A 25,718-nucleotide genomic window follows, 5' to 3' on the forward strand; every position below is an offset into this window, starting at 1 on the left:
GCTGAAAGATGATCATGAAAGACTGGAACTGCCAAAACGTGTCTTAACTTTTGTCAAAAAATTTATTTATATGAGACAGCTGCTTCTGAATGAAAGTTCTCAAGGGGCAGTGTTTAATGAAATCTTTCAAATCTGTGTTGCAAGAACTAGATACATTCTCATAATATATTGGTACATAGGGTGTAAAAAAACTATTAAAATGGTGTGTTTAGAGGAGATAAACAATTTTTTTTGTGTGACAAAATATCACAGATCCACCTTTTTCCTACTAGGGGTCTGTGAAGCTTCTGAAACTAATAATGATCAGACATGTTGTTCAAATTGTCATCTGAGAAGAAGTGTTTTAGATATGTTGCTGAAAATGTTGTCAGTTTACGTTAATGCACAACTAACACTCTGTGCATTAATGATTGTCTGACATGCTCAAAACTACCAGGTATTTCACACCTAATGACTGCAGCTTCAGCCAAATGGGCATTCAGCTCTTTTGCGGTGTGTTGATGTCTTGTGCTGCAAATGCTTCATCTCCCTCCCTCAAATACAAGAAATCCATATGAGTGGGGACAGGAGAATGTGGTGGCCATGGTACTAGCCTGCAGTTCATAATCCAACAATAAGGAGAACTTTGTCTAAATGTTTTGACGTCAACACCAAAGTGAGGTGGAGGGGTGGGGGGGGGGGGGGTTGTCAGACGTTGTACTGGAATCGGAATTGTTGCCTGGCTGCTGTCAGGACATCCTCCATCGTTTCCAGTAGTATTTCACAGAGAAAGACCGGTAATTTCCTCCACATACTGTCTTAGGCGGAAGAAACAGCCCAATCAGGTGGTTGTGAACCATACCAGCTTGCATTTGTATGGTAAATCCTCTGTTGATGGTGCAACACTCCAGTTGCTTTAGGATTTTCCAATGCCCAGACATGTCTGTTATGACTTTTGAACTGTGAACATTGACCTAAGGTAAGGGAAATCCAGCATCAAACAACTTTTGACATTTGTGTCATACAACAAAAGTGTTTTCATCTCTTTTAATAAATCTACAAATTTTTGTACCTAATTTTTTTTACACTCTGTATATCAGTTATTATTGGAGTTAGCTTCCTGCAATTAAAAGAGTATTTTTCACCAGACGTCCAATGAAAAGTACTGTTAAATTGCAGTGTACTTAAGATGGAAAACCAATAATAATTGAAAAATACTGACTTTCATCAACGAACTTGCTATATTATGCCAGAAGTGGACTTTCCATGGCTGGAGTAGTTTTTCCTGCTCATATGAATCTCATTTGTGCTTGTATATGAAATGATAGGCTTTGTTGTGGTACTAATGTTTATACAAGCTGAAAGAGGCAGTTTGGTGAATGTTTTTAATACAAATTTGACTAAGTTTTTGTCCAATGAGCTTCTTTTGACATCCAACCAGCCAGATTTCTCCTGCAGATAATTGCTTGCAAGAAAATGTTCTTATTACTTCAAAGCTACTGGAAGAAGTGAATGGTTATGAATTCATAATTAAGGAGGCTAGGTGATAAGCATAAGCATATACCTATGTTATCAAACTGATCTTGGGCATTTTCAGCGTGCATAACAAGAAAATACTGTCTTGGCATCTGCAATCCCCAGCTGGAAACAGTGCCTCACACACAGTATGAAAACAATCATCTAAAATGATTGCTTAGAGTTCATCAGCTACCTTACCTTTCAGAGTGCAGTAGTACCTAGTCAAAGCAGTGTGACTGTTCAGATTATTACAGAGCTGATCTGATTTTTATTTCCAGAGACAGTCACATTTATGTTCATATGTTACTAGTTTCAACCGTATCAAATGCCCATTTTCAATTCAATGTGCAGCATGTTATTGATGACCGTTTGTTGTTATTTTTCGTTACTCAGCTTTTATTGTGATTCACATTTGGAAGGAGGAAGTCTACATTGAAATATTACCCTGCCATACTATATACATAAGAAAATCCTGCTGCAGGGATCAGTGTAAAAGTAGACTCGATGGACCACATAACACGATTTTGTTGATTGGTAGACTGTGTTTTGTACTTGTTGTAAAACTGAAACAGCTTCTTTGCATTCATTTGGCTTCTGAGTTCTACAGTGAATTTTTTGTATACAGTTACTGTTGCACTGTTTGTTGAAAAGTATTCTCTACATGCGTGCTAACTTCAGTGTTACTACGGCAGTGTTTATATGCTAAACTCTTGCCAACCTGGCCCTCAATAGTCCGACCTCTCAGTAATGTGGCCCACATCTGGCCACTAGTTGCTCAAGCAAAAATGGTGCATGCAATAATGAAGTCCCATGTGTAACAATGTTGTATGTTACTTACAATGATAAACAATACGATACATGTTTGCAATTGTGACTTTCTCTATGGTTCAGTATCATGGCTTCTTCTAGACCTCAAAAAGAAACTGGAAATTAGAGATAAGTTGGACTGAGGTTCTTCAAAGAAAGACATTGCTGTTGAGTACAGTGTTGAATATGCAACTATTTATGACCGAAGTTTAACAGACTTAGAGATAATCAAAAGCATAGAGGAAAGTTATGATGAAAGAGATGAAGACGAGCTCATAGAAGGAGAGAACATGAAGATATATCACACTGCTTATGCTGAAGATGCAGACATCTTACTGAGTACATTATGCAGCCATTGTAAAATGCAGTACTGATATAATTCTTGTAAAGCTGTTGTGTGGTAAAGCATTCTTCTGTCACGTAGAATCATTGCAACAACCAAAAATTTGGGACACGTTTCATAGTGAGTGCTATTACTGTGTATATACACACTCAAGTACTAAGTTTTCTATGAAAATATATGTATCTTTGGTTTTAATAAAATATAAACCCTATGTATTTACACAAAATTTAAACACTCTCAATAATCCAGAAATTCCACTAATCTGGTCCCCGTATGTGCTAGGAATGGCCAGATTAACGACAGTCTAATGTATTAGGGGCAGTAATCCTCTTTGGTTCCGTTACAGTTATTCACCTTTTGTAATGCCCTCTTGTCTCCATAAGAAATTTTAATTTTTCTATCTCTGGTGGGTTCACTCGATTAAATTTTCCCATGAACTGTCCATGCTTCCTGGCATCAGATACAGTAACTCTAGATTCCAGTAGCAGATTTTCAGCTGCCATGGATGCACCAGAAAGCTAGGCTTGATAGTGTGCCTTCATTAAAAGTATGCTAGGTACAACCTTACTATAGACCAAAGCAACACTACAACAATATGTAGCACAGAACACTATTAGACTGTTACAGTATAAAGAGAAAAATATCATCCATATAGTACAGAGAACTTAGAAAAATGCTGTAAAGTTGAAGTTGTTGTTTGTGGGTGTTCATATTATTTTGTCCAGTGCTTGTACATTATTCTGTTAGTGGGATTATACAGTTTGTGTTGGACTGGGACTGGAATACTGCAGGAGTAGTAAGGTACAATAATTTTCCCAAAATGGCTTCAGTGTATGTATGGCATAATGCCACCTCATAGTACAACATTTTTCATGCAGAAACAAAATTTGATCTTAGTATGTTCCTCATTTCAGTTTACATAATTTATATGCTAATAAAAAACTTTCCATTGTTTAAGCAAAATATTTTTATTGTGCAAAAATTTGCCATTCCTATAGACAAATGAATTTAACATTTGAAGCTTGTTCACTATGATAGTGCAGTAAGAAAGTAGTAGTGTACTGAATGTTTTTAAACAGAGCTTAGTAATTGTAGCTTTAGAGTATGAGCAGTAAGGTAAGTGATTTTCCAGGAAATATGCATAAAAATTTAGAAGATGTCTATGGAAGTCCTCTGATGGTGCAGTACCATTACTATGATGGCGAGGACAGAAAGGACATGATGATGAATGTCTTTATCACTGTTACAACAGTAGGTGATCACTAGAGAAACCTGAAAGAGGTATGCACCAGATACAAGTGGAGTTTAGTTCTGAGTGACAATTTATGTACAGTATGTTGAAAAGTGTAATTATTAACCTTGGACAGGAAAGCATGGTTAAGTTTGTGAATCAACAAAAATGCATGTGATGATAGTAATGGTTATAGACAAAAACAAGTTTTGCAGAAATTTGTTTCACACATTTGAAAATAAAGGGAACAGACTGAGGTAAAATGTTTCCATTCTGGAGAGAATGGACTTTGTACTTGCACTAAGAAACATATAAAAGAGAAGTCCAATATGAGAGGAATTATTTACTTTTTCTATCTTCCCTATTAGAAACAGAGTGAGCATAAACAAATAATTGACATGACATACTAATTGTGAGTCTAAGGCACTTAAGTGAGAGATAAAATTTAGAGTGCAACTGAAGAATGGGAGACATATACGTTCAACTGTTTAATGTCTTATTTTACACAAATGATAAATTTTGTTTTTCTGAAAACTGTCGTCCCCTCCACTTCTCCACTGAAGTTTTATTCTGTGATAACCTGAAATTTGAGAGTGGGTATTCTAAGAATGTAATATTAGACAATTATGTTATCAATAAATTTTCATGTCGATGAACAAATATTATTTTTTTTAAATAATCAGCAACCAGTCGCACAAAAGAAATTTTGTTTCCTTAACCAGTTTCAGGCACTAAAGTTCCCTTCAGAAGGCTGTACAGACAAATTACCATAAATAAGTGGAAGTTAGATAAGAATATTAAAATTTAATAATGAAAAGTTTAAAAATTTTGATACTTTAAATGTAAAAAATAGTACATCCTTACAACTACTGCATTATTTGTGAGAGTCAGAAGTAAGATGATAAATCCCATAATAGAGAAAGACCTCATAAATGCTTCCATGTGGTTCAAAGTGCCTGTACAAAAATGGTATAAGGAAGCCGAACAAAAAGTGCAAACATCGTGACAGAACTGGAGCTAATCAGTTAATGACATGCATATCTTGAAGTTTGTTTCAGGTTGGGGGTAAAAGTATGATAAAATAATAAAATAGAATCTTACACAACTGTAAGTTTTCATTAGACAAACAAAAATGTAAGTGTGTATAAGCAGCATAATAAGTAATATTTAAAAAACCTAATGATAAATAAAATAAGAATACAAATGGCAAGTGGTGCTATGGATGGGAAATTTGTGAACTAACCTTAAAACAGCTGTAGTGAGGTAAGTATTTTGTACAGACACTGAACCACATGGAAGCATTTACGAGCTTTTTTTGTGTTAGGGATTTATCATCTTAGTTCTGACCCTCGCAAATAATGCAATGGTTAAAAATGTGTACTATTTTTTATCTTTAAATTTTCAAAACTTTTAAATTTTTTTTCTCAAATTTTAATATTCTTGTGTAACTTTACTTATTTGTGGTATATTTTTCTGTACAGACTTCTGAAGAAGAGCACTAAGTGCCTGAACCAGTTAAGGAAATAAAATTTCTTTTGTGCAGCTGATTGCTGATTATTTGAGGGGAGCTGGAACGATCCATCTCCTCTGTGTTAATTTTAGCAAACAGAAGGAACATTTTTTCTAAAACCATTAAACATATTGTTCTGAAATTTGGACTACATGTTCAGTGAATATTTCGCTACAAAGTAATAATGTCATGTTTAGAAATATTTATTGGTTTTTGTTTTACAATTTTTTTAAACAGATGCTTATTTTTTCTCTAAAATTTTGCACTTTTTCTTCTATAACTCTTTAATTATACAATATTTTTTTACAATTTATTATAAAAATGAAGGAAAAGTAGTAAACAATAGTGTGTATAAGTTTCATTGATATTCTGTTACCAGTTTTGGAGAAAATGTTCCTCAAAGATGAAAATTTTAAAGTTACAGGAAATGGCTTCCGAAGTTTTTTTAATGCATTCCTGCCCCATATGATGGATTTCAGCATCCTCTTCTTTTTCCAGTGTTAGTTTCCTTTTCACTGGTCTTTTCTTCCCTTTTGCTGCATGTTGTAGGCTTTTTGCTCTTCTTCATGCACCTCTTAGTCTTTCTTCATCAATTAGGCGCATTGTGGAAATGGTGGTGTGTCGTGGTTGGAAACCTGAATGTTTCAGCACATCACATTTGATATTATTTCCTTCATTGTATGTTGTCACTGCATCATACAGTCCAAAATGCAATGTTTTTATCTGTACAAACACTCTTTTGGGAATCCTAATCCAAATTAAATTATTTACACTTTCATTTGGATTTTGCGTTTTCTCATGTAAACACTTTTCCAATAAACTTTGCTGTGATAAATCTCTGAATATGGGCTTAATTACATCAATTACAGCATTTGGCAAATTGTGTTTTTGGCATATTCCTTTCTGATTGGTACTTAACACCATGAGTCATCTATCACCTGTGGGGCACAGTGCATGTTGTGGGTGCTCATTTGTTGATGCAGTATGAAAAAATAATGCCCATACTGCTCTGCTCAATGCTTCTTTATTTTGCCTAATTGAAGGCCCATAATACCTCTGAAATCTATCAATTGCTTCATCTGTCAATCTTCCTCTTCCTCCTAGGGTTTTACCATCACCAAGCTTCTGGGATCCTAATGTCTGCTTTGTTTGCGCAAGCGAGCCTCCATGCGCTTCTGCACATGTCCAATGCACTCCTGTTTTTTAATGTGAATTTCATTGCCATAAGGTTTGAGTTCCTCTACAGCTTTATATCCCTTAGAATCGCCATCTCCTAGATAGTTAGTGTATCATACATTATACGACTCCTGTGATCTGATCTGGAAAAAATTGCTTTAACTCCTTTTACTTCCATCGCTCCACTCGTGCCATGAAAATTTGCTTCACAACTTTTACTATGTTTGTCCTTGGTATTGCCCTTACATCTACAATGTTTTGAGAGAATACATCAATTACTTTGTAGCTGTATCCACTGGTAGCTGTCAAAACTCCATTTAGAGATTTATGACCTCTACGTTGCCATGATCCATCTAAAGCAACAGTTAAATCTCTATAATTCCCATTATCTGTCACAGCTGCTTCAACTACTTTCTTCATTGTTGCTTGAGCAATATCTTCAGCAGAATATCCCACCAATTCATTATAAAATCCAAACTTGGTTGGTGGTTTTGGGAAGTTCATAATGCGAGATAACATTGTCCCTGCAGCACTGCCATTGCCAGTGCAATGCAAGCCATACACTAGCCTAACATTTATATATGTCTTCTTTCCACTGTTACCACTACGAGAAATACTGTTAGAATTAGAAAACAAAACTTCTGCAGCACATTTGTTACACTTCAATAACATTTTACATGCCAAACCATGTGTGAAGTTATTTTCAATTCCAGCCCTCTTTCTTTGCAAACTTCGCATAGTACATTATGTTTCAAAATATTAGAGAGCAAGGAAATGTTCATTATTTCATTCACTTGATTACTGTCACTTTCATAGTTTTCAAATTTTTCTTTGCTGTCACAAAGTTTCTTGCTGGAAGAAGTTCTATAACATTCATTTGGAGTAGTCGGTGAAGCAATCTGAGCAGCATCTCCCTTCAAAACTACAAAAGATTTCTTCTTTCACTCGTTGTGCCTTTTCTTGAACACTCGATTGCTAAACCACGGCATATTGATATCCCCAAACCAAATACGTAAAACAGGTACGAGCAAAATTCGTCAAATATGCAAAATTGAACAGCTAAACAACACAAAGCAAACTCCACAAGTCAACACATACGGTATAGCGTTTATGTTTGCCAATATGAACAGTCACTTGTCACAGAGATAAAGCCATACAACGTTGGAAAACAAAACACTGTCTAATTCTGCAAAGGTACCCTGCTAGCAGCCAGCGAGTGGCACCATCAGAGGTGACGCAGCAAGTCGCTACAACCGTTTACACGGCATGTCAACCTTGCAGTGATAAAAAACACACTTAGAATTCACTTAGAAGGGTGAAACTTGCTTTGTTTTTTACAGAAAACTCCAAATAATGAAAAAACCAAAAAACGTTAATTTTGTCATTTTCATCGTTCCGGCTCCCCTTAAATAAATACACCATCTCTGAAGATGGATAACATAGTAAACAAATATTGTCCTACGTCTTTTTTTTTTATTAGAATAGCAAAAATTCTGATCTGTTATGCCATCACGTTTCTTTTGTTTTTGATATAAAAAATTATAACTGCTTTAAAATTATGCACAACTGCTGTGGTGACTTCCAAATGATTTTCATTGTCCAGCATTAATGTGAAAATGTATTAGTTTATGTGTGAGGTAGCTTATGACAAACAAAAGAGCCTGTACATGTATAGTAGGTGTATTGAGATACATTTATCTAGTAATTGATTTCATAATTGTGGGAAACTGGTTCATTTGCTTAAGCAGCAAAGTGATGTTGGAGAGGTTTTGTTTTTGCTCTCTTAGTTTGTGTCTTAACATTTGTGTGCATATGATTTCAACATGTGATTAAACTTTGAATGCTCATTATAACTGGCTGGGTGCACTGGTTCTCGTGTCGGGGGAAGGCATGGACAAGAAACGTTTAGCACTACTGTACCTAAACTCAAGAGGTTTTACTTAAGACAAACTGTAGTGACCATAATCTACCAAGACCAGGAATGAGTCCAGAACTAGTAGAAACAGGCAGATCAGCTGAGGGTGTCACAGCTAGTCACCCGAGAGTAAACAGGTAGACAACAAGTCACATGAGAGTAAGCAGGTGGACAAGAGTGAAAGGAAGACAAACAACAGAGATTGCGCAACAGAATAATGAGTCTATTGAGTAAACCGAGATCAAAAACCTAGGTCATAGGGAATTCGGAACCAAGACAGTGATGTGTGATGAGATCAATCAGTAGAGCAGAGAAGTAATGACTGACTGCAGAGCTACAGTGCTGCTGGCTTTAAAGGGCAGCCATGGGCACTTATAGTCCAGCTAGGTGAATGTGTCTTCGCGGCGGCACTTGCAGTGGTGACACAAGTGCCCACAGATGTAGCAGCGCTTTGTAGTGGCTGTCTTAGAATTCTGTACCTTTCAGGTTCCAAACTCACTATGCCAGGCTACCAAATCCCTCCCCTGAAATGTGCACATAAGGCCATAAGTGCTCCAGACAATTCTTGGGAAAGTGAACTGGTGGCATGGATGGATTCCCAGCACTGCAGCCTGCTGGCTGGTAGAAGGAACCACTGTGTCTGGGAATGTGCTTGGGTGCGGCGGCGTAGCCTGTGATGGTGTGAGTGACGATGGCCAAGAGGACAGAGTGCACTGAGACCTCAACTTCCATGCTCACATCTGTGGGAACTGCCATTGATGCCCTGGAGTGCAACCAGTACCTGTGCAGATGTGGGAGTGATAAGGGCAGGTGTTCCAGGAGTGATTGAGCCAATGGTGGTGCAGTTGGTAGGCGGGGATGGAGCTGGTTTGTGTGCAAGTGTTCCAAACCCCTCAGAGAGTCAATCATCGTAAGGAGCCACCAGTGGGTGGCAATCACTGTGACTGGTATCCACGAGGGTTTTGCCCCATACAAGTATGCCCACACAACTGAGCCCAGCAGAAAGTGCCTAACGTGTCGGGTCCAGGGTTCTGTGGGTTGTGGGGCTAGGAAATGGAGGCTTCATTCGTGGCAGGATTGGTCCTGTATGTGCTTAGAAAGATCATGCGTACAGCTGTGGTGATGGAAGTACCCAACATTTGTAACATTTGTTGTTTAAACATTTGTGCCATATGCTCTGCCTTGCTGTTGGAGGATGAGTGAAACAGTGGACTAAACAGGTGCTTGATGCTGTTGGATATGCAGAACTGTTGGAAAGTTTATGCTGTGAAATGAGGCCCAATGTCCAACACAATAGTGTGGGGAAGCCCTTCAATGGCTAGAATATGTACGAGAACATTGAGAGTGGTGTCAGTTGTGGTGGACACCGTGCCAATCACATAGGGATAGTTAGAATAGGAGTCGACGACGATGAACCACATAGAGCCCAGAAAGGGGGCCAGCAAAGTTCAGGTGAATGCAGCACCAGGGGTGACGGGGGATGGGAAAGGGAGTAAAAGACTGGGGTGAAGCAACGTGCGCAAGCAGAGCAACTGTGCCCCATGGCCTCCACATCTCTTCTCTGTAGTGCTGGCCAACAGGTGTTCACCTCATGAGGCAAGGCATTGCAAAGAAGGATTTTTCCTGGCACTCATTCTTTTGAAATACTTTAACTGTTCACGTTACTGCCCATGTGGAGCATTTAGTACAAGGGACTACCTAAACACTCTCAAAAATCAGTACTCCTTGAAAGTTAATAAAGATTTTGGTACAGTAATGATTCTGTAGTTCTTTAAAAATGGAGGCACTTGGGATATTTCATTTCTAGGAAGAGAAACCTATCCAGGCAAGTGACTGATGATAAAATAGTGTTTTTGACACAGAGTTAAGAATGGAATAGTTATTATTTAAATGTTCATCAAATTTCTGGTCCATGCAAATAAATGCTACATTAATTTTACTTTTCCTGATTGTGGCAAAAGTATAAAGTCATCGGTTGTAATTATGGTTCTTGATGTAAAATGCTCTGTAAAATATCTTCTCAGTGTTGGAATTTTATGGTTTGGAACAAACCCATAAATGCCATGATCTTACAACCAATATAAATCCACGTGTGAGGCATAATTAACACAATCTTGCTACAATTCTTGCCTCATTAAGCACTCAGAATGTCAGCTGGTTTGATGCTGGTCACCAACCTTCTCTCTCTGCCAGGAAGACCTGTTGCACTACTTTGCACCAAACTTCCTTTCTCACTCTCACCTAACACTTTTCGTTGTAGAAGGACTTCCCTCTAGGTTTTACATTTCACAGTATACACATGTACACATGAAACCTCTCATACATATAACACTTTAACACACTCACATTACAAAGAACATAGTTTAAAAAATAAATTCACAAATTAATTCTTTAAACATAATTTTACAGAAACATGAACAATTATTTTGATATGCGGTGGGTCAAAGAACATTATAACACAGCTATTACAGTATTCATAGAAAACATTGAAGTTACATAAAAGAAGTACAGTTGATAAGTGTTACATATGCCTCATGCTTCAGTTATGTTTCCTGTGAAGGTTACCATCAGTGAAACATCTACAACCCATCACGTAGTGTTGGGCGCGACTATATACAAACTTTCCCAGAACAACATACTTTTACAGAGATGGGAATAAATGTATGATTATCTCATCCAGTGTATATAAGAATACCATAAGGTATATAAGAATACCATAAGTTACATTAAACATAAACATATCATTATGGACAAAATTTTTTTTTCGCTGAAAATTTTGGGCAACAGTGGTTAAATGAAATGGCGTGTGACGAGGGCCTCCCGTCGGGTAGACCGCTCGCCTGGTGCAAGTCTTTCGATTTGATGCCACTTCAGCGACTTGCGCATCGATGGGGTTGAAATGATGATAATGATTAGGACAACACAACACCCAGTCCCTGAGCTGAGAAAATCTTCAACCCAGCCGGGAATCGAAGCCGGGCCCTTAGGATTGACAGTCTGTCGCGCTGACCGCTCATCAGCTACCAGGGGCGGACAGGGGTGAACACACACAAAAGAGAAAGAAATTCATTGACATTGCTTTATAGTAAGCTACTTTTGCAATTCTTTATACTTAAAAAAACTACTAAAATATTTGACTTCCAGTTTGTGAAAGACACCTAAGTAACAAGATTAACAAGCATTTTATGATACACACAGTGTTTAGGTCATGTTTTGAAACAATGGCATTTCTTGTTCTGTCCAATGGATGTAAGGTCTTTAGTCTTTTATATTGCGAGCACCTAATGGTTTCTTTGATTTTGGTAATATTAGATAGTATGTGTTAGCATGGGGAGTTCTCTCCATTTTGGATTGTTGTAAATATATTTAAATTTTAAAATAAACCTGCCTCGTATCCTCTAATTATGGTGGCACTTTTTAACTGTACGAAGTGTAACACTACACATTTTAAAAACTAAGACTCATTATTTGGTTCTAACTTTAATGCTTTTCTGAGACATGTTAGTCTTCATCCGACCGTTCATCAAAATTTTGCTCTAGTGGCATTTCGTTGGTCAAGAGTACTTCGTCCGCAATACTGTTGATTCATCTTCTTCCATTCTCCTCCTGTTTATCACTGTACTTATTTTCCTATCATTTATTTCAATTTCATTATCGGATCACTCATTTTGCGCAGTGCTCGTAACATCCATACCCATCATCCCATCAGTATTTGCTGCATCGAAATTCTGCGCGGTGCTGTTTACTTCAACATTCTTCCTTCCGTCTGATAACTTTCAACACCCTTATTTCTCCCAACACTACTACTTGAATTTTGGATTGCATAATCCCTTTTGAAATCTTCCCATTTGCATTGCTTTAGCCTCCTTGCACAGATTGTTGACCTGTTCGTGCCAGTTAGTTATTCCTGACAACTAATTTTTACAGGAAAACATTATTTCATTATCATTTAAACTGTTGTCAGTATTTCTTATTTCATCTACGATTGTTTTCCCACTCTCTTTAGCTGTGGTGTCATTGGTGTCATTAGCTATTGTAGTGAGTTCATTACTCTCTGTTCTGAAGTCACTACTCGTTTTTTTGCCAGTGCTACTGTGCTCACATTGGCTGCTAACCATTTGGTCCTATCTGTTGCTAGTGGGAGTTCTGCCTGCAAGGTTATATTCATTTTATTGCCTGTCTGGCATGATTCATCCCTCTGCACATCTGTTGTTATGCAGCTAGTCTCTTGCAAAATTTTGCAGTCTCTACCTTGTGCATGAAATTTGTAATGTTTATTCTAATGCTGTTTTCTATGTCTGGCCCATGAACATCTTTCTGTGTTAGTTTTGCCCACAACTTAAGCAGTCCTTAGTTTTCTGTGCTGGTGTTGTCATTATAATTTTGCAGTGCAAAACTTCTGATGCAAGTGGCTAAGTTAAATCGTTTTATGCCCTTTCCCCTTTGTACCATGTTGACACAGTATCTTTTGCTGTTATTTTGACATTGTTGTGATTACCTCAATTGTTATTGTTTGGGCAATAATCATGATTTCCTTTCCAGCATTCTTCATCCTCTACTCTTTCCAAAAACTTAGAAAGGTATTTCTGATTACTACCTATGTATCTTTCAGAATCTTCTGGGAGCTTTCTCGATAGCCTCCATATAATATGATTCGGGTTGTCTCCTTCTCAAGTTAGTTAATTTCCTGTACCAGTATTTGCAGAAATCTTTTATAGAATTCCTGCCTGTATTGTCATACATTCTAGCCATAATCAACTCACACCACACAGTCTTGGTTTCTGTTCTGACCAGTACCCCTCAGTAAGTTTTTTCTCGAAATCACTAAAAGTCATTTGATCTGTGTTCATATTCAATCTCATCTCTTGGAATCCGCTGGTAATGCACTAATTACCACATTAATCTTTCCCTCATCTGTTAATTCTTCAGGAAAAATCCTTTAGCAGTTTTTTGGGAAGTCTATAGAGTGCCAACCATTATGTCTTGTGACTCAATCAAATTGTTCTTTGGCCTCTTAACGGTTTGTTGTGAGCTACTCCATCAGTTACAGAAATGGAGTTGGTCCCTAATTTTCTTCTCAAGGTCACAAATTTTGCTTTGAATGTGAGAAGTGTTTGGCTTACACTTCTGTTCACAATTTAATTGCTTCCATAATTCTTGTTCTGTCAAATGTGAGCGTTCTGCTTTACAATCATCAATTTCAGTTTTCAACCTGAAAACTTTTTTGTCTGCTTCTACCTTTACTATAGATTCCACACTTTCTTGGATCTTTTCGATTTCCAAATTGAACCTTGCTTTAATATCATTAATTTGGCTTTGCATTGTGGCTTGGCATTTGTGGAGGAGGAACTTGAGCCCTGCATTACTCGAAGTAGAGAGGGTGCAGAGGTTGTGCAGGTGGTCATGATGCATAGTGCTTATGTCAGTTAAGACATCAGGGTAATTAGTACAAGCAGCGATGGACATCATTATCTCTTCCAGGTATCTCTGGAAGATTGCCGAAGCAGAAGAGATCACAATGGGCAGGCACTTGTATTTGTATAAGCCAAAGGGAGTGTTGATGACCATAATGCATTGTGATTTCTCATTCTGTGGGATCTGCAAATATGCATTGGAAACTTATATCTTAGAAAAATATTTGCCCCTGACTGAGTTTGTGAGGAGGTCCTCTGGATGTGGTATGGGGTACGTTTCCACTTGTGGCTGGGTGTTGACTGTCAATTTGAAATCTCTGTATAGCCAGCGAGAGCCATTGGGCTTCTTGACCATGACCAGGGGTGTGACCCAAGCTTTATTTTAGCAAGTTCAATCACCCTAGGTTCATGGAAGAGATGGAGTTCTTCCTTAATGACTATCCATAATGAGACAAGAATAGGACATGCCTAACAGAAACAGGGCACTGCATCTTGACATGAGGAGATATGCGCCTGGAAATCTGTGGCCCACCCCAGGCCAGGTTTAAACAGAGGCCCAAAGGCAGCACAGAGGCCGTTGAGTTCCTGGAAGGGAACTGTGTCAGATTTGACATGAACCTCATCACCAAGTGAAAATCCAAACAGCGAGAAGGCACCCAGACCAGAAATGTAGCCAGTGTCTATTGACCACAAACAGTGTTATCAGCCATGTGACCTTTTTGTAGGCAGTAGTGATTAAGAATGGAGCAGGAAGAGGTGTCGAACTGTCACCATATGCGACCAATGTACGAGAAGGTGGCGCCAAGTCAGCAGAGCCCAGGTGAGCTTACATTTGGAGAGTTATCAAGGAAATGGTGGCTCTTGTGCCCACCAGATAATAGACCTCTTGGTTCACAATCATTAGATTGATAAACAACTTAGTAGCTTAAGGATCACCATGGGGAACAGTTACCAGATATTCATATACCATCCATTGAAGCATGTGGAGAGTGGTATCCAACTGTTCCAACAGTTTATGGCAGATGGTTCAGAGATGTCTATCTTTCCAACAACAGGCACAATGTGCCCAGCGATCCAGGCAATCCACATGTGTGTGTCCTGCAAAACAGTCAAGACACAATGGGTGACCCTGCTGCTTATACCATTGGGTTGTGGCTGGCTGCTATGAGGCCATTGAAATGTCTAAAATCGAGGAGTCGTGATGCCCCAATTGAGGAAAAGACATATGAGAAATCTGCCCCTGAGGCAGCGGCTGGACCACAGCTACCAGATAATGGACTGTGAGTCTTTCATTTGTATCCTGTGTGATCTCAAGAGTGTGCAATTGTCTAGATATTGTGAAAGGATGGGTTGTCCAGTTTGAAGGCTGCAATGCAGCCTTCTGGATTGGTAGTTAATTGGATCACTATGTTGTGAATCAAAGAATCTGCATATGAGGATTTGCAAGATGGGTTCACACAAATGATACTGGAATGTCATCTCAATCCTTGCAAATCAATCACTCACAAGCAGTACGACTGGAAAGGTTGCTTTGTAGTATTGATGGAACTCGAGGCACAATGTAATCACATTGAACTGTTGTGAATAATAATTCAACAGCAATGAGCATGTCTCCTCAAATGTGGGCATGACTGCTTCTTCAGTGTGAGAAACTTCTCCAGGGAAACCCAAGAAAGGAAGAGGGTCCATTGGAAAGCATCACTTGAAACCTCAAATGTGGCAAAGTACTGTTTCAACTGCTGCAAATAAGTGTCCCAGACCTCTTTGGCATTGTTAAATGACGGAAATGAGATTGGACAGAAAGCCACATGGGAAGTGACCACAGCCTGGATTGGGTGGGTACCCTGAATCTGCAGTTGATCTTTTAAAGCTGAATTTCCTGATGGAGCAACTCCGTCTGTTGCTGTTGGAACTGTTGCTGCAGGAGTGGCTTTTGCTGTTCCACAAGTTGCACAAGCTTTGCATCTACAGGGTGCCGCTAACATTTTCCCTCTTCACCAGTTCTACTGACTGGAATTTAATAAGACTGGGAATAACTCAAGAACCAGAAAGAGAGAACAACCAGCCAAGGGCATCACAATGAGTTGCGTGAGAGGAAACACGTGGACAATGAGACACATGAGAGTAAACAGCTGGACAACAAGGGGAGGAAGACAAACAGTGGAGATAGCACAGTAGAATAATGATTCCAGTAAGTAAATCAAGATCAACAACCTAGATATAGCAATAGCGCAAAGTAATTATGACTGGCTGGAGAGCTGCTGTGCTGCTGGCTTTATAGGACAGCCACGGGCTCTGATAGGCCAGCAAGATGGGCGTGTCCTAATGGTGGTGCTTGCAGTGATGATACCAGTGCCTGCAGATGTAGCAGTGCTGCCTAGTGGCTGTCATTGAGCCCCATATCTTCTGGAGAACCTCCCAAATCGCTGGGCCAGGATACTGGACGATTTTTATTTCATTTGTTTTTGTTATTTTTTTGGATATATTGTAAAATACTAAACCATTCCTGATAGATACCTGGTTGCTGGTCAAATAACTTCCACATTGCTATCTGTCTACAGAAGCTGAGGTGGTAAAATTGATAATGGCTTGTATTAGTTTTAACAGTTGAAGAGCCTACTTTTTTAAATGTATAATTAACTTCAAGATGCACAATACTGATATTAACTATTAGACTCAGTCGTTATAATGCTTCCCCCTCCCCCTCGTTTTTCTGGTTGGTTGATTTTATTTGAGGGAGGGGCCAAACACTGAGTTAATCAGTCCCATCAGTTTATGGAAGGATGGAGAAGAAACTCAGCTGTTCCCTTTCAAAGGAACCATCCTGGCAGTTGCCTCGAGCAATTTAGGGAAATAACAGAAAACGTAAATCAGGATGGCTGGACACGGGTTTGAACTGCCATTGTCCCAAATGCAAGTCCAGTGTGCTCACCACTGCACCACCTCACTCGGTCCCTTTTTATGATGAAACACTGTTGGTCATTGCAAACATTATAAAATGTTTTTATTGTAGAAGTAAAGGCATTAGCTGAAATTAACTGAAGCTCATAAATGTTGCTAGTTTGCTTTATCCATTTTAAATGCATTTGAAATTCAGCATGTATGACTGTAATACACTAATTAAAATGTGTGTTCGCTGTTGCCTCCCTCCTTATAGATGATGTAGCTCACAGCTTTATGCATATTACAAAGTGTTCTTTGAGACATTGTTGTACACGCATTGTGAAGTTTTGTTTATATTTTGCATGATATATATGACCATTATTGACATTGTTGTTGTTCCATAGATAAGGAAACAGGTAAGCTTCTCTTAGCATGCTGTTCTCGGCCTTTGCTGTAATTGTAGGCATATGAAAGTGGGACTCAACCTAGACATTTTAATTACTTTATATTATAAAATTACTCCACAACAGGTATCAGTTTTCAGTAATAAATTAGAGAAGATCACCCATGACATGGATAACTATAATACCTCATTTTCTTTTTTCTATTTCCAGTTACAACCTCTAACAAGAAAAGAGTCGTACAAAGCCCAGCGCAAAAACTACTGCCGAGAGAAGAAAAGAGTGGCTAAAGAACTACTGAGCTCTCTCAAAGATCCATCTGTAATTGTATTAGCTGACTGGTTAAAAGTTCGTGGCACGCTTAAGAGTTGGACTAAGTTGTGGTGTGTGCTAAAACCAGGACTTTTACTATTGTACAAGAGCTTAAAATTGAAGGTAAATTACTTAAAATGTAGTTTCTTACACAAAACTTTGAGCTCTTTAGTCTGGCTTCTTTGCTTCTTGGACTCCAGTTAACTCATTTTATGTACTTACGTATAAAGAATTTGATGCCAAGTGCATTTTTGATGTAGGCTTCAAAGGAGTTTGTTGTGAATACTGTGGTATGAATAAAATCTCCTTGAAATTCCAGCCACATAAAGTGGTTATACATCCATGAACTTACAGTTGAGTGCTGCTTAGACATTGTCAAGTGGTAACTACATGGTACAGCTTTATACACTGTGGAAGTTTTGCATTAAGAAGGCCAATCTGTTAATATATGAGAAAAAGTACCACAGCAGCTGTATGTTGAGAATGACTTTATTGTCTCACATGACTAGTTTTGGCAGCACATTACCGTCTCCTCAGGCCCCAGCACCGCCAAAAGAGTATTACATTTCCTTGGCACATTTATTGTAGATGTCTCATAACTGGTACTCATGGGCTAGCTTTCCTCAGTAGTCTCTACTCGACACCATGTTGTGAGATATATATATATATATATATATCTCACAACATGGTGTCGAGTAGAGACTACTGAGGAAAGCTAGCCCATGAGTACCAGTTATGAGACATCTACAATAAATGTGCCAGCTAATTTTTATATATATATATATATATATATATATATATATATATATATATATATATATATAAAAAATAAAAATTAGCTGAAGTCCCCCATCCGTGCAATAGGATGGACATCCATAAACTGATATGTTAAGTTCTCTATCGATTTTTCTATGCTTCTATGATGAGAACATAGTTCTGTGGTATGCCACATTAATCAGTCACATAAATACAGCTGCAGGTCAGCAGCTTCATACCAGTCAGTTACCACTTGACAGTGGCAGAGGAGCACTTGGCTGAACACTTGTGAATTTATATCCAGTTAAAATGCGTGGAACTCTGAGAATATTTTGTAATCATATTGATGTAAAATGTTTCATTCATACATTACAATACTCTGGTATTCATTTTGGATAACAACAGATGGGATACCTAATGTTGATCACTGATGGAAATAGTTCTGAAGTTTACAACTGCCTTCACCATGGCAGTTCAGGCGTAACCATTGAGACTGCAGTCTCCTTGACCGATGTAGTCCATAGAATTGATTTGGGCAAGCATATAGTCTTTTGTGTAACTTGTTCTGTTTGCTCTCTGGAATTGCCTATAGCTGGAATCACATTTGTCCAGTAGAGCCCTGTTCTGCTCAAGGTCAATAATCTCTGCATGCATTCCTGTAGCATCTGATTGTATCCTGGATTGGCAGAGTTGACAAGTTGTGTGGTGTAGCTCCCATGTGTCGCACATCCTTGAAGGTCAGCCACTTAGTGTGTGCATCTGTCCATCAACCACCTCCATCATCTGCTGCCTAATATGTGTGAACTGCAGTTCACATCTTTACGTAGTGACTGGTGGATTACACTCCCAGGCTGTTCCAATGTATCCATGTCATGGACTGTGCGGCAGGTCCCGGCGGAGGTTCGAGTCCCCCTTCGGGCATGGATGTATGTGTTTGTCCTTAGGATAATTTAGGTTAAGTAGTGTGTAAGCTTAGGGACTGATGACCTTAGCTGTTAAGTCCCATAAGATTTCACACACATTTGAACATTTGATTACTCGGTAATTAAAGCATATCTATCTCAGTACTTGAGTAAAAAAAGCTGGTATTATGAAAGTATAATTTTCTCAGGGAAAAACCATGATGTGATAAATCGTACTCTGGCTCAGATGTTTGGAACTTGACCTATCAGCACACCATTGTGCAGTAATTTACATGGAGAGTCTGAAGCTTCCTGACCACCCCCCCTCCCCCTCCCCTCTCCCGCCATTAGGGAGACATGACAATGGAGGGGCCTATGGTATGATGAATAGGTCATTCAAGTACATTCAAATTCAACCCTCTGGATCGAAGTAGCTACTCACTGAAACAGCCCTGTGGTGTTTCACAATTCCCAGCAAGGACAAATTTGTATAAATATTATTTAATACTGTATGACAAATATATTGTCAGTGTGAGAAACGTAATGTACAGAATCCAATATACAATATCTGTTCATAGTATTTCCAAGTAAAATTATAGAGATCGACTTGTAAACAGGGTAGAGCTAATAGAAGTCAGTGTGATACAAAAAGCCCATGCTTTACAAAACCTGTGAGACTACTGTGTCTACATAACATTATGTATTCAGTGCCAGGATTGTAAGTTCAAAATGTATAATTGTGTCTTTGCAGCCCTAGTCAGTATAGAAAATTACACTTCCCCTTTGTATGGCCACACACCCTTGAAGAATTATGGGACACACCAAGTAAAGAGCCCCACCAGGGGGCTCGTGTACTATTTGGTAGGTTTAAGCTTGGCTACCATGGGGCCCTAGCTTTTGCAGCATCTTTTCCCTTCCATGTTGCGTGTCTATCCTCTTGCTATTCTTTTTCCCCTACCTTTGGGAACATGACTGGGATGTTTTTGGAAATGTGTTCTGCATTTTCAGTAGGCAATATAAGAACAGTGTTTCCACTGTTTTTTGTTCCTTTTTTTTTTTCTTTTTTCATTCCCCTTCTATCTTCCTCTGCTTCTGTGTTTGAAGTTCCTCTTTTTTCTTCTACTTCCCCATGCATCCCTGAAGGCTGTCCCACATGTTTGACACATAACAGGTGATACGGTAATGCGTAATTCTCAGCCCCGGGTTGGTAGGTAGGGTTTGCACATACACCTTGGTACAGGCCAGGCACAGGGAGAGGTGATTGCCTGAGCTGCTACCTTCCCAAATTGTTGATTGGTCCCTCTGTCAGGTGTTCAGGAGGTGTGAACAATCACTTAAGGCGGGTACATCCCCCCCCCCCCCTCTCCGAGGGAGCCCACCCAATTGGAAGGAGCACGGCATTGGAGACACTGGCAATCATGGGGGATTTTCTTGCAGTGAGCCAATCATCATCTTCAGTCAACATCTACTAAATGTAAATGGAATGAGGCTGATGATTCAGAGATCCTCCCAGCTTTCCTCATGCGTTCATGTACTGAATACAGTCAGTCCATTGCTATGGTAAATCTGTTTACTATTCAGAAAAGTGTTGATGCAGTTCCCGACCCTGTGAAATCCTGCTCTTGTTTAGGCATGGAACTTTGCTTTTGGAGACTACTTCAGTGTCTCAAGCACAACAACTGCTTGCAGCTTCGCTCTTCCACGGCTATCCTACTCATTTTGAGCCCCATCGGATGCTGAATTCTTCCCTTGGCGTTATTTACACACGGCTGCTCAATGGTTTGACTGAGGCAGAAATCCAAACGTACCTCTCTGATCGGGGTGTCAGTGCAGTGCATCGGGTGATGAAAAAGGTAGATGCATCCTTAGTTCCTACACGCACTCTTTTTCTCACTTTTGGCAGAGTGGTGTTTCCATCAAAGATCAAAGAAGGCTGTGAAATTATCACAGTCCAACTGTACATCCCGAACCCAATGTGCTGGTACCAGTGTGATCATTACAAACACACTCGAATGTCCTGTCGACAATCAGCCAAATGTGTGGTAGGGATACTCACGAGGGCGATTGTCTGCTTCCTCCTCCTCCCCACTCTATCAATTAAACGGCGACCAGGCTGTCTCCTCCCAAGATTGTCCCATGTATCTCGACAAGCGGGCTGTCCAGGAGATCTGGGTGAAGGCAAAAGTGCCTTTATGGTTGCTTACAAGTTGTTGGCCTGTCGGAAACTCTGCATTCTACTATCTGGTACTTAAAGTACTGTTCTTGTTACAATGTTCATAGTCAACCTATCTCCCTGACTACCTGGCTTCAAGCTGTTGCAGTCTGCATTTTCCTTCCTCACTTCACCATCTCCCTTTGTAGCATTTACATCCTTCCATCATTCATTGTCACTAGGACAGACTTGCTCCAGCTTATTGGGCAACTCCATCACCCCTTTCTGCTGCTCAGTCACTTTAATGCACACCATCCCCTTTTGCCTTAACATGGAAGTATCCACATTCCTTTCAGACTCCATGCACACCTGTTCCCATTTGGACCTCCCCTTCTGCACTGCCAGCTTGCCCATCGTCTCGAGTGGTCTGTTCAGTCTGGCATGTACTCAAGCAACCATTTCCCATGTGCTATCCATTTGCTGATTCCTACCCCACCTACATGCACATCCAAATGGCAGCTATCTAAGGTCAGCTGGAGGCTTTACTCCTCCCTGGCAATATTTGATGAACAACATTTCCGCAGTTGTGATGAACAGGTAGAATATCTTACGAATGTTAACCTTACCACCGCAGAACGTTCCATTCCTGGCACTTCCTCTGTACCGCGCAGTGTCCCAGTCCCTTGGTGGAAGGAGGCGTGCCGTGACGCAATTTGCGTGCGGAGAAGTGCTTTCCGCAATTTTAACTGTCATCCTATGATAGAAAACTGCTGTCTTTATGAACAGTTGCATTCACAGTGTCATCGCAAATCCAGCTAGATTTTTCATTTACTAATTCTTTTAATAATTCCAGTCCCTCATTCATCGTGTGGGCCAACCTCCGACGGCTGTCTGGGACCAAGGTCCATTCCCCACTCTCCAGCCTAACAGTAGCAGATGATATCATAGTAGACTGTGTTGTTATCTTGAACACCTCCAGCCGATATTTTGTGGAGATTTCGAGCTCCACCCACTATCACCTTGCCTCCCTTCATCGGAAACGAGTGGAGAAGGCTCTAGCGATACCCCTCTCTTCTCAGAACCATGAGTGCTACAATGCCGCCTTTACTATGGTGGAGCTAGATCATGCTCTCACTTCATCCAAATCCTCTACCCCAGGGTCGGACAATGTTCACATACTGCTGTTGCAGAGCCTTTCTCTTCTGGGCAAGCACTCTCTCCTTCACATGTACAATTGCATCTGGGCAGAGGACACTTTTTCCCAGACATTGGCATGAAGGCACTGTCATACCCATACCTAATCACAGTAAGAACAGACACCTTCCTTCTAGTTATCACCCCATTTCTCTCACCAGCTGTGTTTGCAAGGTGATGGAATGTGTGATTCATGTCTGGCTAATATGGTGGCTCGAGTCTCACAATTTACTAACCACTGCACAGTGTGGATTTCGAGTGCACTCTTCTGCAGTTGACCATGTCATCACTTTGTCCACCCATGTCGTGAATGGTTTTTTGGCAAAATACCAGTCTAGCCATGATTTGTGATTTGGAGAAATCTTCTGACACCCTCTGGAGGACTGGTATCCTCTGTACTCTCTACACGTGGGGCTTCCATGGCTGCATGCCCCATTTTCTTCAGGAATTTTTAAAAGACCAAGTTTTCAAGGTATGTGTGGGTTCTGCATTCTGGGACACCTTTATCCAGAAAAACAACGTGCCTCAGAGTTCCATCCTGAGCATCATCCTCTTTTTTATCGACATTAACCCTATTATGGCCTGTCTCCTGCTCCCTTTTTGTTGACAATTTTGTGATCTATTTCAGTTCTCCACAGACTTGTCCGCTTGAGAAGTGTCTTCAGCAATATGTCGACTGTCTTTACTCATGGAGTGTCGACAATGACTTTCACTTTTCCACTGACAAAACAGTTTGTATGAATTTCTCATGGTGCACGCAATTGGTTTCTTCCACCATCTTTACGTCTTAGGTCTGTTGCTCTTCTGTTCGTTGAAACTACAGAATTCCTGGGGCTCGTGCTCAATAAGAAACTTTCTTGATCTTTCCATGTGTCTTACCTGGCCACAAGCTGTACGTCATCCTTCAATATCATACTTGTCTTCAGCAGTACTTCCTGTGAAGCGGATCAGACCATCCTCCTCTGTTTGTACCAATCCCTTGTCTGTTCGAAACAAGACTGGGTGTTTCGTTTATGTGCCTGCACGTCCGTCCATCTTATATCATCTCAATACATTCCAACATCATGGCATCCATTTGGCCACTGGTGCCTTTTACATTAGCCCGGTTGAAAGTCTGTTTGCAGAAGCTGCCGAACTACTGCTGTTATATTACCATGACTTTCTCCTCAGCAGACAAACATGCCATTTGTATGCTATGCCTGTGCTTCCTTCTCTGCTGACTCCTTTGATCACCAGTATGGGGCATGTCCCCCTCCTCTGTTACCTCCTGGATTTCGCTTTAGGCTATTGCTCCAGCAGCTTAACTTCACGCTATCTGCCACGTTCTAATTGGTGTGAACCATCCACCACCTTGGCTTCATGCAGCGGCCCGTGTTCACCTTGGCCTTCATTTGCATCCTGAGGACACTACTCCAGCCTCACTCTGTTTCATGACCTTTGCATATATCACTGTTAGTTTCATGACCTTTGCATGGGACTTCGCAGTAGTACCTTTATGTACATTTATGGCTCTCGGACTGACTGTGGTGTCGAGTGTGCCTTCATCATTGGTACTGACAATTTTCGGTATCAACTTCCAGAACGCTGCTCAGTATTTACAGCACAGCTCTTCGTCCTGTATCAGGCCATGCAGTACACCTGACGACCCAGCCTTTCCTATTGCATCATCTGCTCCAACTGTCTGTGCCCTTCAGAGTCACTCTGTGCTGTAAAGTCCATCCCTTAGTGCAAGGGGTCCAGGAAAGCTGTCACATGCTCTCTCTTGATGGAGCCGCTGTGATGTTTATAGGGTTCCTGGTCATGTCGGTCTGATGGGGAATGTGGCCTCTGCCAAGGCTGCAGTGTTTACCTCAGCCCGCTAGTTCTTCCCTTCCCTCCAGTGGTCTCTATGTTGCCGTCTGTCAGCAGCTGATGTCACTTTGGCGTCGCCACTGGTCCTCCCTTCATGGGAACAAGCTCAGGGGAATTAAGCCACTCCCAGCGGCATGGATGACCTGCATGGATGACCTCCTCTCAGCCCTCTCACCATGACATCATTTTAGCTAAGTTGTATATTGGGCACTGTCTTTAACCATCACCATTTGTTAAGTGTTGCTCCCCCACCACTTTGTGCCCACGCCCTCAACTTTGATGGTCCTCCACTTCCTGATGGAATTCCCTTTTTTTTTTTTGACCACTTACGTTCTCATTTATGTTCGCCATCTGAGTTATTGGCTGTTTCAGTGGATGATGCGCTGGCTGTCAATCGCGTTTTACTTTTTACCCATTGTAGCAATGTGGCGAAGGACATTTAATCTTTATTTCAGAACCTCTGTTTCTCTATGGCATATTTTGTGGACCTTTCTCCAAGTCCCCCCCCCCCCCTCCCCCCCTTTTTGCTGTCTTTTCTTCCATCGATTGGGCTTATTGTGTAGTCATTTTTAACTCATTTTTTGTTTTCGTGTTCTACAGTTCTGGTATTGGCATGTATGACCGTAGTAATAATCAAGTAAAGAGCTTGTCTTAAAGCAGCAGAGCATAAAGTGGTCAGGCAATATCTCCCATTAATGGTGAACCAGCTCTTTATATAAAATTTGGAAACAAATTAATGGAAAGCTTTGACATAACTGCATGGCTGACATGGGGGAGGGGCAGGAAAGAGAAGTTTTCACAAGAACTTTTATATGAAAATTTCACTGGAATAGAGATTAGAGGCAAAAACCATTTCACATTTGGCGTATGCTGGCAATGTGGTCCTGATGTCCAGTGGACGAAATATTCAAATTGTGATTTCATGGAGTGTGCAGCAGACAAGATCACATTACTTGTTAATGAAAAAAAGAAGAGTTCCTCCCTGGATGTGATATTCAGGATAGATGCATGATGCACAACAGAGCAAATTATTATGATTATATTTAAAAAAAAATTATGTATTATTATTAAAACCATAGGCATCTTTGGCATGTTAAATTTTGGAAGTGATGGCAAATTAATTTTGGACCGTCCCCACCATCCCCTCCCAGTACTGAACCTTGCATCTACACATGCTTCAGACTCGGACTATGCAAGACATTAATCCAACCAGTGGTGTTACATATATGTGAAACATGGAATACATGGAAGCTAGAGTGGAACAATCAACTGACATTTAAACAGGAGAGTATAAACATATTTCATGGCAGATTGAAACCATGTGCTGGACTGGGACTCAAACCCTATGACTTTTGCCTTTCGCAGGCAAGTGAT

The 25,718-nt window shown here is 40.1% G+C and overlaps 1 protein-coding gene across 1 annotated transcript in view; it reads left to right on the plus strand.

The window, feature by feature from the left end:
• Nucleotides 1–25,718, plus strand: part of LOC124722300 (oxysterol-binding protein-related protein 8) — a 211,438-nt gene that overhangs the window by 41,544 nt on the left and 144,176 nt on the right. The window contains 1 exon segment of the mRNA XM_047247483.1: nt 17,391–17,612. Coding sequence (XP_047103439.1) covers nt 17,391–17,612 — 222 coding nt within the window.

This window comes from Schistocerca piceifrons, chromosome X (genome assembly GCF_021461385.2).
Source record: "Schistocerca piceifrons isolate TAMUIC-IGC-003096 chromosome X, iqSchPice1.1, whole genome shotgun sequence".
NCBI classification, from domain to species: Eukaryota; Metazoa; Arthropoda; class Insecta; order Orthoptera; family Acrididae; genus Schistocerca; species Schistocerca piceifrons.